Source organism: Lissotriton vulgaris, chromosome 5 (genome assembly GCF_964263255.1).
Source record: "Lissotriton vulgaris chromosome 5, aLisVul1.2, whole genome shotgun sequence".
NCBI lineage: Eukaryota > Metazoa > Chordata > Amphibia > Caudata > Salamandridae > Lissotriton > Lissotriton vulgaris.
The window spans coordinates 981995012-982011485 of NC_141693.1; the positions used below are offsets into that span (position 1 = coordinate 981995012).

The 16474-nt window shown below is 44.1% G+C and overlaps 1 protein-coding gene across 1 annotated transcript in view; it reads right to left on the reverse strand.

The window, feature by feature from the left end:
- Positions 1 to 16474, reverse strand: part of BCCIP (BRCA2 and CDKN1A interacting protein) — a 157662-nt gene that overhangs the window by 71326 nt on the left and 69862 nt on the right. The window contains exon 5 of the mRNA XM_086922571.1: positions 12539 to 12726. Within this exon, the coding sequence (XP_086778697.1) occupies positions 12539 to 12726 (188 nt within the window). The remainder of the gene's footprint in view (positions 1 to 12538; positions 12727 to 16474) is intronic.

The following is a 16474-nucleotide window of genomic DNA, read 5'->3' on the forward strand; positions in this document are numbered from 1 at the left end:
CAATTTAAAGACAACTGCCTGCAATAGAAGCCTCCTCCAGACAACCAAAGATGCTTAGCTTGTTATTAGATAGCATTCCTGATTCCGCCTCCCAAACCAACCATCTCTTTTTAAACCAAGGCTTCTTTTTAGGAATTTTGATTACCCCGCCAACCCCATCTGGAGCTGTATTACATATCCGACGCACTATTCCTGTTTGCGCCACGGCGCACCTTTAAATAGGTGCGCCGTGTGCAAAACGGAAAAAAGGTACCCTAGTACAGTGAATGCGCTGCCCCCACAGCAGCTGCTTCAAAACCACTCAGTTTTTCACTGTGCACGTGGCAACCCACCTGCACTTTAAAGATGGATTATGGATCCCTTTGCAGGCTGGTGCAGTGAGTGACTGCACCCGCCTGCAAGGTGATGTCTGGGGGGGTCCATGGGGACCCCCTTTACCCATTTTAGAGGGCTGCCATCAGGGGACGCACTGAAAAGGTGCCACCTTTTTGTGGCACCCTTTCAGCGCACCGCCTGACAGCTTCTTTGCCTCTGTGCCTGCCTCTAAAATATGGCCCGGTTGGAGAAGAAAAGAGATTTCTTCATTTACATGGGGCCATGCCCTCATGCAAATGAGGAAACGCCCTCTTGAGATAGCGTTGGCGCTCCATGTGCACCAGCGCTATCCATATTACAGCAGGGGCCACACAAGCGTCTACGACCCCTTCTGTAATACCAAAGTGTCCCAGAAGCGCACATGCCAGTTGGGCCCCCTCTAACACGGGAAATGTCTGGCATTCCTAAGGTGCTACAGCATTGTTGGTGGAACAAGGTACAATACCACAATAACCCAGCAAGAGTTGTAGCCTTTGTTTTACCATTCAATTAAAGTTGCGCTGCGATGTCGACACCGTTTTGAAACGCCGTCGACATCGCAGCACAACTTTATGGCGCATCTAACGTTTTTGGCTCCTGAAAAATTTTGTAATCATGACTAAAGTGACTAAAACCAAGTCTTGTTGAGTCATCACTGTATATTTCTTTGTCACCTTGCGCCGTTCACGCTCAGCACTTGCATCATCACTTTTCACCAATTGTATATATCACTATTCACCAAGTGCTTTCGGGTTGTCACATGATTCCCTCTGTACAGTCCTGCCTAACTGTATTCCCATGTGAAACGCCCCTTTTTTTGAATTGGTGAATTACAAACTCTTAAACTGCACGAGTCTCCTTGTTTCTTTCTTATGTAATGCTGCATGCATACATCTTTGACCTGCCTTAAATTGAAACCTGTTGGGAATTGTTTCTTTTACAAATTCTACACCCATCCCAACGTGGTTTATGGGTTTTATCTCCTGTTCTTTCACAAGAAATTAAGAGGGAGCATGGCACGAAACAGACAAAGGTTTATTTCTTGATAAAAAAGTATTTGGTTTGAAAAAGTTCGAGTGAGAAAAGGAGTGTGCCACCCTTTGACCAAAGAATGGCGATTTGTTAGGCTATGTATTTGGGTTTTTTATAGCATGCTTATCATTTGTGCAGGTATCAAGGTGCTTTGTAGCAGGTGTGTGAGGCCAGCCCTGGAAGCTTACTCGAAAAGCCAGGCCTTCAGCTTCATGCAAAAGTCAAGAAAGGAGGAGGCAGCTCTGATGTGGTTGTGGGAGGTAGTTCCAGGCATTATGAACAAGGTACGAGAAGGCGTGCCCCCCCCCCCCCCCCCAAATTCCTGATCTGCTTTTGTGTATGCGTTGAGTTTGTGCTAGTACAAGACCGGCCGAGTTGATGTCTGGAAGGTTGGTGGAAGTGAATGCGGTTATTCAGGCAGGCAGAGCCAGTGTTGTGGAGAGCTTCGTAGGTGTGGATGAGGACTTTATAAAGTGTGCGCACTTGCATTTTCGGTGCCTGTGGAGTTCTCGAAAGTGTGGTGTGATATAAGCTTGGGGTGGGAGGTTGAGGATTAGTCTGGCTACTGCGCTTTGGACAGGCTGCAGTAATCTTGTGAGCTGGCTGTTAATCCAGAGTACAGGGCGCTTCCATAGTTGAGTCTGCTGGTGATAAGGGCTTGGGTGATCAATTTCCTGGCATGGTCTGGTAGTCACTTGAAGATTTTCTTCAGCATCCTTAGTGTGTTGAAACAGGAATCGAACACTGCAATGAATTGGGCAGTCATGTCCAGTTTGTTGTCCATGATGATTCAGAGGTTTATCACTTGCAAGAAGGGAATGGGGGTGGATCTAATGTGTGTGGGCCACCAGGTGGAGTTCTTCCTGCAGACTACCACCTCCGTTTTATCCCAGTTCAATTTGAGGCAATTAACTACTCCCTATTCTCTTCTACTTGGCAGTAGCCAATAAGAAAAAAAATGATTTTGTCATGCACCATTTCAGAGAAAGCAACTTCTTCAAATTAGCATGTTCTATTTGTCAAGTACAAGTTTATCAAAGACTTATCTCCATTCCAACCTGGTTCAGAAATCATATTTCTCTTTGTAAATGAAATATCTATATTTAGCAACCTTAGCTGCTGAATGTGATTTTTGGAATCCTGCACACACACTTAGGAAATGACGTCTAACAATACTTGCCACGAACTGTCGACCCATAGCTGTTGCAGTCAGTTGCATAGGGAGGTTAAGACCATAGACCATGATTTGGAGGGGATGGAGGGAACGGTGGAGGGGTGGAGAACTATTATTCCCATTCACTGGTAGACACTAATAGTGCTGTAGGTGTACCCAGTGGTTAATTCTTAAAATAATAAGTGCTGAGGCTCTCGTCAGGAGGCAAACCAGCCCATTTCTCCTGTTACAGATGCCTAAAACAGACACCATGAAACCCTACAAGTGGGGAGAGGATGTGGTGTTATTGCCCGAGCTGGAGAAACGAGCTTTGTTTTGTTTTTTGTGGATGCGTATCAGAAGGCACTCTGCATGTTCAGGTTAATTTTCGATCAATACAACATGACTATACAGCATTAGGAAACTTCGATCACACCCTAGGAAAGGTTTCATTTGTAAACAGGTTTCCAATGTACTCGAATTCACAACATCAACACTCGTTTTAAATATCAGTCACTGTATCATGTGTACAGTAATGTGTTTTATGTTCCTTGGGTTTCAATTTGAAGGCATCTGTTACCAAACCCATTTCAGGTCTCCATGTCTCGGCGCACAGGCAAACTTTGTGTGATTTCGAATTTCTTCAAGGAAGCTGTTTTGGCATCATAGGATATAATTTGTAGTATAATCTTTTTCAATTCGGGGAACTAGGTTCAAGTCTTGGAGTCGACAACATTTTGTTATTCTCGGCAAATCGCTATATCTCCCTGGCCTACTGAAAATGAAGGCGTCCTTCCTTAACTGGTGCTCAAGCACCGGTGTGGATGATGAAGTGCCGGTGCTGAGCACCGGAAAGCACTGGCTCAAATTAAGCACTGTAGTAGGCCCATGTGTCTGCTCATGAAGATCATTCAATGGACCACACTGCTTTCTCCGTGTTTACTTTGCCTGAACTGGTTCTCTTGATCCTCAACCATCCAGAGGTCTGTATCGTGCCATGGCTCAAGAGATCTATTCAGGCACCTGCTATCAGCCCCCTTGAACCTCATATCCGGCATTACCCCAAACGTCAAACCACTGCCACAGTATCCAGAGTGCCACGTACCTCCTTTCCTGGAAAAGATTCAACTTTGAAACAGAGACTGCCCACCCCAAAGAAGAAAGCAAAAAAAGCGTATAACTTAAAATCTTTTTTTCCATCTTCTACCCCCCCCATGCGTATTGAGGACTCCCTTTCCCTTCTACGGAGTCATATCCTACTGGCCTCCCTATACTACCCAATACAGGCATAGGACATTCACTAAAGCAGTCGCCTGTAAGTCAGAGCTGCTCAATAAACAAGCACTGGCGTTGCCAATAGGTCTCGCAGTAGGAAAGTTGGAGCTATTGGTTTTGTAAATGACAAAGCCCTTTATGTTTTTAAAATGAAAACAAAAATAAAAGGCATTGTTATTTGCAATTGTAATAGCTCCAACTTTCCTACTGCGAGACCTATTGGCAACGCCAGTGCTTGTTTTGTTGCTGCTTCCCACATTTGTGCCACTGGTTTTGAGTGAGAACTACTTGCACGTGGGAGGTGTTGCACGTGAGCAGTGGGAGGTGTTGCACGTGAGCAGTGGGAGGTGTTGCACGTGAGCAGTGGGAGGTGTTGCACGTGAGCAGTGGGAGGTGTTGCACGTGAGCAGTGGGAGGTGTTGCACGTGAGCAGTGGGAGGTGTTGCACGTGAGCAGTGGGAGGTGTTGCACGTGAGCAGTGGGAGGTGTTGCACGAGAGCAGTGGGAGGTGTTGCACGAGAGCAGTGGGAGGTGTTGCACGAGAGCAGTGGGAGGTGTTGCATGAGAGCAGTGGGAGGTGTTGCACGAGAGCAGTGGGAGGTGTTGCACGAGAGCAGTGGGAGGTTTTGCACGAGAGCAGTGAGGTGTTGCATGTGAGTAGTGGGAGGTGTTGCACGTGAGCAGTGGGAGGTGTTGCACGAGAGCAGTGGGAGGTGTTGCACGAGAGCAGTGGGAGGTGTTGCACGAGAGCAGTGGGAGGTGTTGCACGAGAGCAGTGGGAGGTGTTGCACGAGAGCAGTGAGAGGGCAGTGAGCGGTGTTACACGTGAGCGGTGTTACACGTGAGCAGTGAGCAGTGTTACACGTGAGCGGTGTTATACGTGAGCGGTGTTATACGTGAGCGGTGTTACACGTGAGCAGTGAGCAGTGTTATACGCGAGCGGTGTTACACGTGAGCAGTGAGCAGTGTTATACGTGAGCGGTGTTACACGTGAGCGGTGAGAGGTGTTACACGTGAGAGGTGAGAGGTGTTATACGTGAGAGGTGAGCAGTGAGGTGTCACACGTGAGCAGTGAGAGGTGTTGCAGGTGAGCAGTGAGAGGTGTTGCACGTGAGCAGTGAGGTGAGCAGTGAGAGGTGTTGCACAAGAGCAGTGAGAGGTGAGCAGTGATAGGGGAGCAGTGAGAGGGGAGCAGTGAGAGGGGAGCAGTGAGAGGGGAGCAGTGAGAGGGGAGCAGTGAGAGGGGAGCAGTGAGAGGGGAGCAGTGAGAGGGGAGCAGTGAGAGGGGAGCAGTGAGAGGGGAGCAGTGAGAGGGGAGCAGTGAGAGGGGAGCAGTGAGAGGGGAGCAGTGAGAGGGGAGCAGTGAGAAGGGAGCAGTGAGAAGGGAGCAGTGTCAGTCAGTCAGTCAGGATATCTTTATTCGACTTATTCCAAGTCATACAAAGTGAGAGGGGAGCAGTGAGAGGTGAGCAGTGAGAAGGGAGCAGTGAGAAGGGAGCAGTGAGAAGCGTTACACATGAAGTGAGGCCGCTGGCGGGTGATCATTTAATATTCCTAACTCTGCTGGTGCTCGGAGCCTTGTCACACGAGCTGTGTCCAGAATCCTGTGTGCTTTGTTGTTCACGTTTATTACTTTACCACATTAATCGTGCATGCTGTGAGTTGTGCAGGTTCACGGCTGCCAATCAATATGAATTCTGCCGTTTCGTTGCAAAAGTGAAAGTCACCAGGTGCAAAAGAACTATAATTTTCATTATTCGTAAAGGGTTCAAATAAGGAGTTTTGAGTAATATGGCCTGAAAATCTCACGAGTGCCAAGCATGAATTATGTGGGATTACCAGAGCACTCCCTGCAACCCACTTTTCCTTTTACAACACAGTTGTGATCTGAAACGTCAATCAAATTAGTCCAGTTGAGGTGCACGTAACCTCCACTACCAGTATGCACTGTTAATAAAAACAAACTTTTTATCAGAACATGGTGTCTCTAATGATGTGGACTCACCTGGAAATGTGTATGCCTTCCGGATGCTTTTAATTCTGTTTGTGAAAATCCAGGTTAGTTCGGGTAATGAAAGGTCTCACTAAAGTTTCAACAAACCGGTTGCGCAGTTTAATAAAAAGACAAGTCTGAGGCATGAAAGGAGCCAAGGCATCGAGCGACCATATGGAGAGGGAGGGGGTGGTGATTAGCGAGGGAGAAGAAAAGCCAGAAACACCAGGGGGGGCGGAGAAGCCGAACCCTTTGAAGTAGTTCACGGCCTGGTGCCCGTGAAAAAAAAAGCAATTAGTGGGGAGGAGCAGTGAGAAGGGAGCAGTGAGAAGGGAGCAGTGTTAAGCGTTACACATGAAGTGAGGCAGCTGGCGGGTGATCATTTAATATTCCTAACTCTGCTGGTGCTCGAGGTCGGAGCCTTGTCACACGAGCTGTGTCCAGAATCCCGTGTGCTTTGTTTTTCACGATTATTACTTTACCACATTAATCGTGCATGCTGTGAGTTGTGCAGGTTCACGGCTGCCAATCAATATGAATTCTGCCGTTCGGTTTCGTTGCAAAAGTGAAAGTCACCAGGTGCAAAAGAACTATAATTTTCATTATTCGTAAAGGGTTATGGAAGGGAAATTTAATGCAAAAGCAAATGGTGGGGACCTGAAGGAGGAGGGGGTGCGAGGGATGAGTGAGGATGGGGTAGCAGGGGAGGGAACACGGCCTGGGGGCATAGGGGAGGAGAAGCCGCAGAGCGCATGCTGGGCGAAGCCCTTTGATGTGCTGTGAGCGGCCGGCCTGTGGCCGGCCATGAATGATTAGGGGAGGAGAAGCGGGAAACTGAAAGTACGGCCGGCCTGCGGCCGGCCATGATTAATTAGGGGAGGAGAAGCCCTGGCCGTGAATGCGCATGCATGTTTGCTCACGTGATTCACGTGAACTGCAAAAAAAACGCGGGGCTGAAAGCCCTTGGTTTGAAGACGATTTTGCCGACATGAATTCTAGCTCCGCTCAATGCGCTTGCACGCATTGATAGGTCGCGAGACCTAAAAACAGACAACCTATATAGGTCCTTGTGTTCCAAGAACCACATCTGCAATGCAGTTATCTACTATGGAGTGAATGGTCACACCAACTTCAAAAGGACTTTCAGACCATGGTGCTGCACCTAGAAAGAGAACTCTTCTCTGCATGCTATATCCCATTTCAAAATGAAGCACACGGCCTTCTTGGTAAACAATCTGTGGGCACGGACTTAACAGGAAGAGACCACATGCAAACAGCCATGCCAGCAGATGCAGTCTCCGAAGATAAGCCTGGTAAAGCAGACTTCCTCACAGAGGCCTTGCATTCGGGATGTGCCAAAAAGACCCTGTTGAGTGCAGTCAGTTAAAGAAGGGCACACAAAAACTCTGCGTTTTTAAAGTAACTCATGGAAACGAACACAAACTCGTTCAAAACATTAAAGTGTAGATTGCACTTGTAAAAGTCCGTAGAAAAGCAGAGTGAAGAGATTTAAAAAGAAAAGAAAAAAGATAGAGCCCATAATGAGAATGAAGCCAGGGGCACTGTGAGCCTGATGGTCTTCCATTTTAAATACACATGATGCAAATGGAAAATGTATTATTAATTTGCAGCTCGAAAACAGTCCGATTAGCATTTTAAAAAACACTTAATTCCAGCAACCCAGGAGATTAACTTTAAAATGGTGTTCGTGTCAAGAGCAAACATGCGTATCTTCTCTTCTCGCTGACTTCCAATGAAAAGCTACAGACACGGGGTAGCTCATTACTGCCTTAAAAAGGTCAGAAGACTTGGTGAATGAGTGCCTGCAGGAGCCCAGCATACACAGCAAATTAAGACAGGACCAGCTGGGATTTGGACACAAAGTGATAAAGAAAGAAATGAATCGGAACCAACATGAGATATGAAGACAGGCAGGGAGAAAGAAGCACACAGAGAAGACACCGACAAACTGACAGCTGAGGTGAAGTTCACTGGCTCAATCAGAAGGGCAGCACGGGCAGATTCCGCTACAATGGTACACTCTGGCGTACTCAACGCTGCACTTATATTTGATATTGGTAAACCATTCAGGATTAAAATAGGTTCTCCCTCAAAAGATACTCAATTACTGCTGTTTCAGGCACAAAAGGCTCAGACAGCATAAGCTCAAACTCAAGACTACAGCCACTAATCCACGTCCTGTCAAAATTGGCCAATGTGATTAATACAGAAAAAAAGTTTTAATATTGATAAATTGGTAGGAACCCTCGGTTCATGCTACAAAAAACTTCTAAAGAGGACTCTAGATTTTATAAAAGATATTTTGGTGCCCGAAGCCTTAAAACCCAAAACACTTCCAAAAGTAGACACAACAGAACTACCCCTTGCTACATACTCTAAGTCTACTCAAACATCAACTAAAGGTAAATTCCATACAACATAGGGGTTACACCCATTTTCCCATGTTTTTGCGAACATGTTGTGAAGGTGGAGTTGACGTCTTCCCTTCTCTTTTGTTCTCACTACACAGGGACTTCATCAAGGTCCTGGTAGAGGTTACATGCCATTTTACAATTTAGAAAAATATACAGTAAATCAGGTGTCTTCTCAAGTTAATATATTTGAAAATGGGTTTAGGAGTCATCGATTCGGTTCTAACCACAAGAATTACGGTTTGTATTCACGACCAAACCAACATCATCTGTCTATTTGCATTTGACATTTAGACCTGACGATTTTGCCTAGAATATAATCTACTTTTAGTTTTATGTATGGGGGAGGTGCTACCCGCTCCCCACAACATATGTAGGATGCGATCTGTACGAATAGACTTGCTATGCAATATTAGGCGACTGACAACTTTGGAAGCTTATTTGGAGGTTAGACAACCTATTTACATTATCATGTTCTATTTTCACATTTGGTGTCACATTTCTTTACTCATTTTTTTTCAAAAAACTTTATCTGGATGGAATAATACAAGCAAGGGCTCTATCTATTGCACTTTTTTTTGCATGCCTACGACTCTATACTACACATGGAATACACCTATGGCGACTATGGCTCGTTCTCCTAATATCTGGTCTTTCCTTCCTTTGGCTTTCTTGGGGACGTTAATTTCTGACATTTGTCACGACTGATACCTTGTATTTTACAATTTATATCTTTTACAAACAGTCATCTGTTCCTCAATATATGTTCTTTACTGTTATACAGCCTTGAAAAAGTCACTGTGTGACGAAACACGTGTCAGCAGTTACCAACACACAGAAAATTGGATGGACTTAGCCTATTCATCACTACATTAAGGCTGCCATCACTGTTTTGAAAACTGGATTGACGCAACTTGTTTATCAATGTATTGAAAATACGAAAGATAGAACCTGTCAAAAGAGAAGTCAATTGAGAATCTTTGAATTACGGTTCTTTTGTAATATAGAAAACTTCTAATTTAAAAACATTTCATTTAGGACAGACTATTACCTATTTGGTTTATACGTGGAGGGCCAGGGTATTCCTTTTGGACATATTTGCACATTGGGCTTCGTCCCATTTGCACTCACACCTTGTGTAGTAGGGTGTGGAATTACTCTTGTGGCACCATTTTTCACACTAACTTGTTGTATATACTTAGCGTGTATTACATGCTCACTATATTGTGTTTCTTAAATAAGAACAGCGGTTTCTTTTCCACTACTACACTCTCTTTTTTCACTTTCTAAAGTGGACCGTGAACAACGTACAATGATCCCTCAATTTGAAACAGAATGTACACCAATTAACTGCGACATACAAGCATGAGGAGCATAAAACTAATGCTATGCGGGACTAAACATGTGTTGGCTATACATTAATTTGATTTAGCGAAATATAATTATGTGGGTTTTGTTCACACATAAGCCACACAAGCAATGCATAAAAATGTACTTCGTGAACCATTGTTGGAGCTGTGTTTTCTGGAATTCTCTGCTCATCGTAAAAATAGATCCTTAAAACAAAAGTATTTACGGATGGATTTATAAAATATTGTAACTGTGAAAATATGTACTTTTGTGAATCACTCATTATTGGTCTAGAAGAACAAAGAGTTTTTGACCCTTTCTTTGCCCCCGATTACCTTGTCAACTTCTTCCACCACATTATGCTTCTTGTCTCTTTATCTCACTCGCACAAGTTCCTTGTCATCCCTGCTGTCTCAATTTGATGCTGTTTTCATAACTTTTCCTTCCTACTTCTTCCTCCATTATTGGACTTTCGCTATCTTTCTCAAAGTCTGATGATGGAAAAATAATCCAGGTACCCAAAAATGATTACTGGTACCCACCACCTGAAACCACTGGCACAAATTAAGCAATGCCACAGCCATAAGGTTAACTCAAAGCCTGGATAGGTTCATAAAATTGTACGGTTGCTATAGCAATGTACAGCCGTCATGGGGAATACTGGCTGATAACTTTCTGAAAAGAAAACATCTACTTGGTCATTTTAATTCGTTCACAGATTTCTTTGAAAAACAGGCGATCCACTGCATACAGAAAAGGATGAGCTCAAATAATGTTCGTGTTTAGATTAGAATGTGCTCCTAAATTGGCTTTCTTAAAGGTTAACCTCCAGCAGTTAATTTGAGCAAGTGGTTTCTGGTGCTCGTCCCCAGGACTTATTTGTCAAGACCGGCACATATGACAGTCTGCCACTTGGTGGTACGGACTCTCTGATTTGAAGATAACCACAACAATAAGTGTTTGCTAATTCAATATACATTAGAATGACTAATAACTGCTGCCCAAGCCATTCTTAAAGCTTTGGGGGTCTGAAAAAGTCTGAATTGTCACATGTAGGAGCATGATGTGTTGGTACTGTCACTGGCAGGGGAAATATGTGATGCAAGCTGCAGTGAACGCCTGATGAGGGCCATAGCACTGATTTATTTTTACAAATTAAGCACTGCCCAGGCCGCTTCTATAGCGCTTCTGAACAGAAGATGATAGTCAATTATGCAAAGTGGCTAGGGCTTGGGCCTCTACGATGTAGCTAAAAAGACAAAGCTCCCTGACATGCTGGACAAGTAATTTTCAATGCAATAGGTCTTGCATTTACGCAAGTTTAATCTATTGGCATTGTAAATGAAAATGCCTTTTATTTATGTTTTAAAAATGAAAACAAAAATAAAAGGCATTGTCATTTACAAAGTCAATAGCTTAAAGACGCGTAAATGTGAGACCTATTGCATTGCAAATGCTTGTTTAAGTAAAAGTGCCTGCCTTTCACCACAACAGAGCCAAGCTTCCCGTGAGGTGCCTAGCTGCAGCCCTGCCTTTGGCCCTCATCTGAACTTTCTGAGTCTGGGGTGGTGTCAGGCCGTGGAAGCTTCAGAGGCGGAGCTTGTGCAGTGTTGCTGTTAGGGACACCGAGTGAACTTAATTCGGGGGCAGAGGGAGGCCACATGGAGGGCTGCAAATTAATTACATAAAGAAGCGCAGCCTCTAAAGTGAAAGCGGATCGTGCTGCAAATTAATTACATAAACAAGCACTGTTGCTAAAGGGAGCGGACCGCGCAGCAAATTAATCAAATAAACAAGCGCAGCCGCTAAAGTGAAAGAGGGCCGAGCTGCAAATAATACATTTTAAAAAACTTTCAACAAAATAGTGCTCATAGCAAAGATAAAGCAGACCATGCAAGATGACGAGTAAAAGGTCCAGTCAGAAGCCAGCATCTAAGAAGGACAATTACACAAAGCGAAGACAAAAATGGGCGGAGAGTAGGAGGGGCTTCTAGTGCATACCCTAATTCAGCATGGCTCGCAGAGCAAGACGCATGTGCACGCTGCCGCTAGGCTCGACCTAAAAACAGTAAGAGGAGACTCCAAGAGCTCAAGTACATAAACAGTGGCTGACCGAGTCAAAAAGAAGTGGGTACAGTGGGAAAGTTTATGATATATGACTATTTGAAAAATTTTACATTCTTGGCACCATCAGCACCACAAAAACATATTTGACTGTTCTCTTCAGAGCATTTTCAAGGATTTAATGAGAGAAGAAAAGCGTCATGAAGTGCAGGGAAAGCAATTAATATTTTTTATAGAACCATGTTAAAAAAATCAAATTCAGAACGTTTTTTCCAAAAGGATTGAAAGCTTTACCGTTCAAATTACTGTGAAAAGTTCATTACAAGGAAATTACTTACACAACATGACTTTATTTATGTTGAGCTTCAAGTATTTGAATTTGGTGTCAACATATTTAATGAGCTTATGTGCTAAATAAAATCTTTTTTTTACTCTCGATAACAAACCAGCATTTTTTTCCGAGATTCATGGCCCTGTGCATTTTCCTTCTGCTTAGGACTACTTAGTAATTCTGAACACAAAAATCGTTTTTTCCCTTTACAAAATGCAGCACTTAGGACTGGTGCGGTACCATGCTGAACAGTTGCGTTAAACGGCTCTTCTCCGAAAATTGTGATTATTATGAGTTTTACCATAAAGGAACAGGCAATGTTGACCTGCGTGTTGTAACTGCACCATAAGGAAAGCAATTACAAGTACATATCGCATTTCTTGTAAAAGGATTTCAGTTTTCTCAGCTTATCATAATCAAACTTATTGTCACTTGCTTGAATTTATAGCATCTCTCTCCCCCCTCGGCTCCAGCACATTTACATTTAAATAACATCTTTGAAGCCATTTGGAAAAAAAATGACTGTTCCAAAGCAGTTTCAGAAAGAGTCTTACTGAAGTTGCTGGTGCATGGGCAGAGCGATCTGTGCTGGTACATTAATGAATCTTTCACTTAGGAGGAGGCCCACGGGTTTACTGGTGTCATTTAGAAGCTTATCCAGCTGTTCGACCATACTCTGTGCGCTGTTCTTCTCACACTGGCTTAGAATCAATTCTTTAATTTGTTCAGCACATGGGGTACCCTGGAAATCAAAGAAATAGCTTTCGTTAATCCACAAAAAGTCTAAGTGCACAGACAAACCCAGACAGGTTTTCTCATTTATATCCCACTTCATGTGCACAGTATCGTGCGCAGTCTACTTTTCGGCACAGCGTTATTACACCCCTCTCCCATCCCCCCTCCCTTAAAGGGACGTATAATATAGTTATTTATGCACACACAGGTATAGATATTTGGATGTGATATAGCGACCAGACATGGCGGTAAAAGACGGAGGTATCGAGAATGTGATCACCAGTCCTCTTTCGTTTGCCACGTTTTAAATCCACCGCGTTTGTTTGGAATAAATGCAAATGTAAAATCCTGAGAGTGCTCCGATCCTGTTTCTTTGAAACTTTAAATGCACATACACACTATATATATATATATATATATATATATATATATATATATATATCTATACACATACATACAGACACACACGTTTGTTCATGTCCGATGATCCGGTGATTTTATTCCCTATAGTGGCACAAAAACTAATATTTCACAGGGAACCATAACATATGGGAAATATTTCACTGCTGCCTGTGAAAAATGTACTTAATCATCATACTGACAGTCATACACCACTGTAGAGTTCTAACTTTCTCTGGGCTACTAGAATTATGTGGCTTGGAGGACCAAATTATAGAGCAAGGCGGTCTAAATTATGCAGCAAAAAGTAAAGAATGCAGCAGATTCTCTGTATTAATTTCATGCATTTGAGATAGAAGCAACATTGTTGATGAAATTGCATATTATCTGAAAAATGTATTGAATCATAACTATACAGTAAAAGCTGCAGCTAAAGAATAGCCTAAACCGCACCATATCACATTGTTTTATTATCAACTTATTTAACCCGTTTACTGCTTCGAACGTTCAGCGCCAGTGCTGAACGTTGGAAGAAACGGGTGCGGCTGTGTTGGACGTGCGCAGCACCAGAGAGGTAGCTCGCGCGACGTCCAACGGCAGCAGCGATAGGGTTAAGAGAAAGATCAACAAAGGCAAAACATGCGAATTCCAATCAATGACTATAGTTAGCTGCATTTCATAGTAAACAACTTTTCCAAGCTATCAAAAATACAGAAAGGACAGGATTACACAGTTAAGATTAATATATATAAATATATATATCCTGTCCGCCGCATTCGATACAGTGAGCCACGACATCCTGCTGACTAGGTTGAAAACCTTTGGAGTACAGGGTATGGCACTTGACTGGCTCCGCTCTTATCTGTCAGATAGATGGCAGGCAGTGGCATTGCCCCCGTATCTGTCTGAGTTCGCTATGATCCCACATGGGGTCCCTCAGGGGTCTGCGATTAGCCCGATCCTTTTTAATGTTTATATGCAGCCCCTGATGGCCATCATCAAGGCTCACGGCATTAGCGTGATCAACTATGCGGATGACACGCAGCTGATGATTTCCCTGGATGGTGCCCATACAGAATCTCTTGAGACCTTCCACACCTGCATAATGAAAATGGCAACCTGGCTAAAAAGAAATTCACTACAGTTTAACAGCAGCAAAACTGAGATAATGCAATGCAAAGTGGGAAGAATAGCCAGAAACCTGCCTGTTGGCTTTTGGCCTCTAGACTCATGTGAGCCACTGGCACCAGTAAAAACAGTGCGGAATCTGGGGGTCAGTCTCAATGACAACCTGAGTCTGGAGACCAACGTCAACAGACAGGTGAGCAGCTGCTTCGCCCTAATGCGGGGCCTTCGAAAGCTGCTGCCTTCACTTCCAGCACACACCAGAGCAACCGTGGTCAGAAGTACCATCCTCAGCCGCCTGGATTACTGCAACGCTCTGTTACTGGAATCTCCTGCCTATCTGATTTCCAGACTCCAGAGCATCCAGGCGGCAGCTGCAAAGATGGTGCTTTCTCGAGGACGTCGGTCCACCACCTCCCTTGCTCTAGCTGAGTTGCACTGGCTGCCCGTTCATCAGAGGATCCGGTTCAAATCCCTGTGCACCGTCTTCAAGGCAGCGCATGGTTTGGGTCCTAAGCCCCTTCAGGCCAAATTCAAGTGGTATGAACCCACACGGACCCTCCGCTCCTCATCCACTAACCTCCTCAGTGTACCTAGGATTAGGAAAGCTACTCATGGTGGCAGAGCTTTTAGCATAGCTGCAGCTCATCTCTGGAATAGCCTTCCCTTGGCAATTAGGAAAACCAACAAACTGTTGCTTTTTCGCAAAAGGATAAAGACTTGGCTTTTCCCCAAAATTACACTTCCCTAGAGCTGTTCCACTCACTTGTCCCTTTGCTGTTCAGTTTCTTTAGTTGCACTTTTTTCAGCGCCAGGATGCCCGTAGGGTTGCAGCGCGCTTTAGAAATGACATAAATAAATAAATATATATATATATATATATATATATACATTTTTTTTTTTTATTACCTACTGGCGGTCGCCAGTAGGTATATATAGTTAGGATTTTTTCTCTATGGAACTTTTGAAAATTCTATGTCTAATAACTTTGGCGTTTGTGGACGGAATCCCTGAAAATTTGGGGGGGTTTCGTCAAGGGGGGCCGAGAAAAAAGGGGGGTCCCAAAACGCGTTTTTCCCATTCATTTTTCCATAGGGCGTTTGGCTTCACTTTTAGCTCGAAAGGCTGAATGGATTTACACGAAACTTGGCAAAATTGTAGGGACTGTAAGCCCGATGTGCCTTTGCTGGGTCTCAATATGTGTGCTCCAGTGGATTTTGAGAAATTAACGTTTAAAAAAACAGATATATCTGTGACAGCGTCCCGGATAGCGCTCCAGTTCGCGTACTTTTCGAGTAACGGAGCTTTGCGAAGCCAAGCGGATTGGCTCTCCGGTGTCTGTCAACATTCTAAACAGTCCGGAGCGGCCGCCATCTTGTCTCTCGGTAGGATCGAGAGACAAGAGGAGGAGAAAAACGAAGGGGGAATTTAATGAAAGGGGGCAAGGTAGACCCTTCTTGACCCCCTAGGAATGATGTTGGGGTTATTAAAGGGTCCCGTGGGGCAAATAAAAAAATATTGATTTTTTTGCGGTAGAAGCGCTTTCCGGTTGGCGAACCGGGTAGTGAACCGGGACGCGAAATGGGAATTCGCCATTTTGTGTTTCGATTTAATTAAATTACAAGATGGAGGAAAAGCAATGTGAGAAATGGGTATAAGGGGGTACGGGAGACGTATCCGGACCCCCTATGTTTTCTGAGGGTGGCTCATATATGTTGATACTTGTCTTCCAGCGGCTGCGCGTGAGCGTTTTTTTTTTTTTTTTTTTGCTGCGTGACGTCTGTTAACGTTCGATTCGAAGGAAATCAGGAAGTGTTGACCGCCATTTTGACACTGCGAGTAAATAGATTGTTAAAAATAATGGTTATAAATTAATCCGTATTGATAAACATTGTCTGCGCCATCTTGCTTTTTTTCCAATGCCACACTTTTGTCGAGCACGGCAGCCATTTTAGATGCCTTGACCAGACCCACTCTCTGCACGCCGCCGATCGTGACGTCTGTTAACGGTCGATTCGATGGAAATCAGGAAGTGTTGACCGCCATTTTGTCACTGCGACTAAATATATTGTTAAAAATAATTGTTATAAATTAATTCATATTGATAAACATTGTCTGCGCCATCTTGCTTTTTTTCCAATGTCACACTTTTGTCGTGCACGGCAGCCATTTTAGATGCCTTGACCAGACCCACTCTCTGCACGCCGCCGATCCTCAGCATGGCTCCCCAC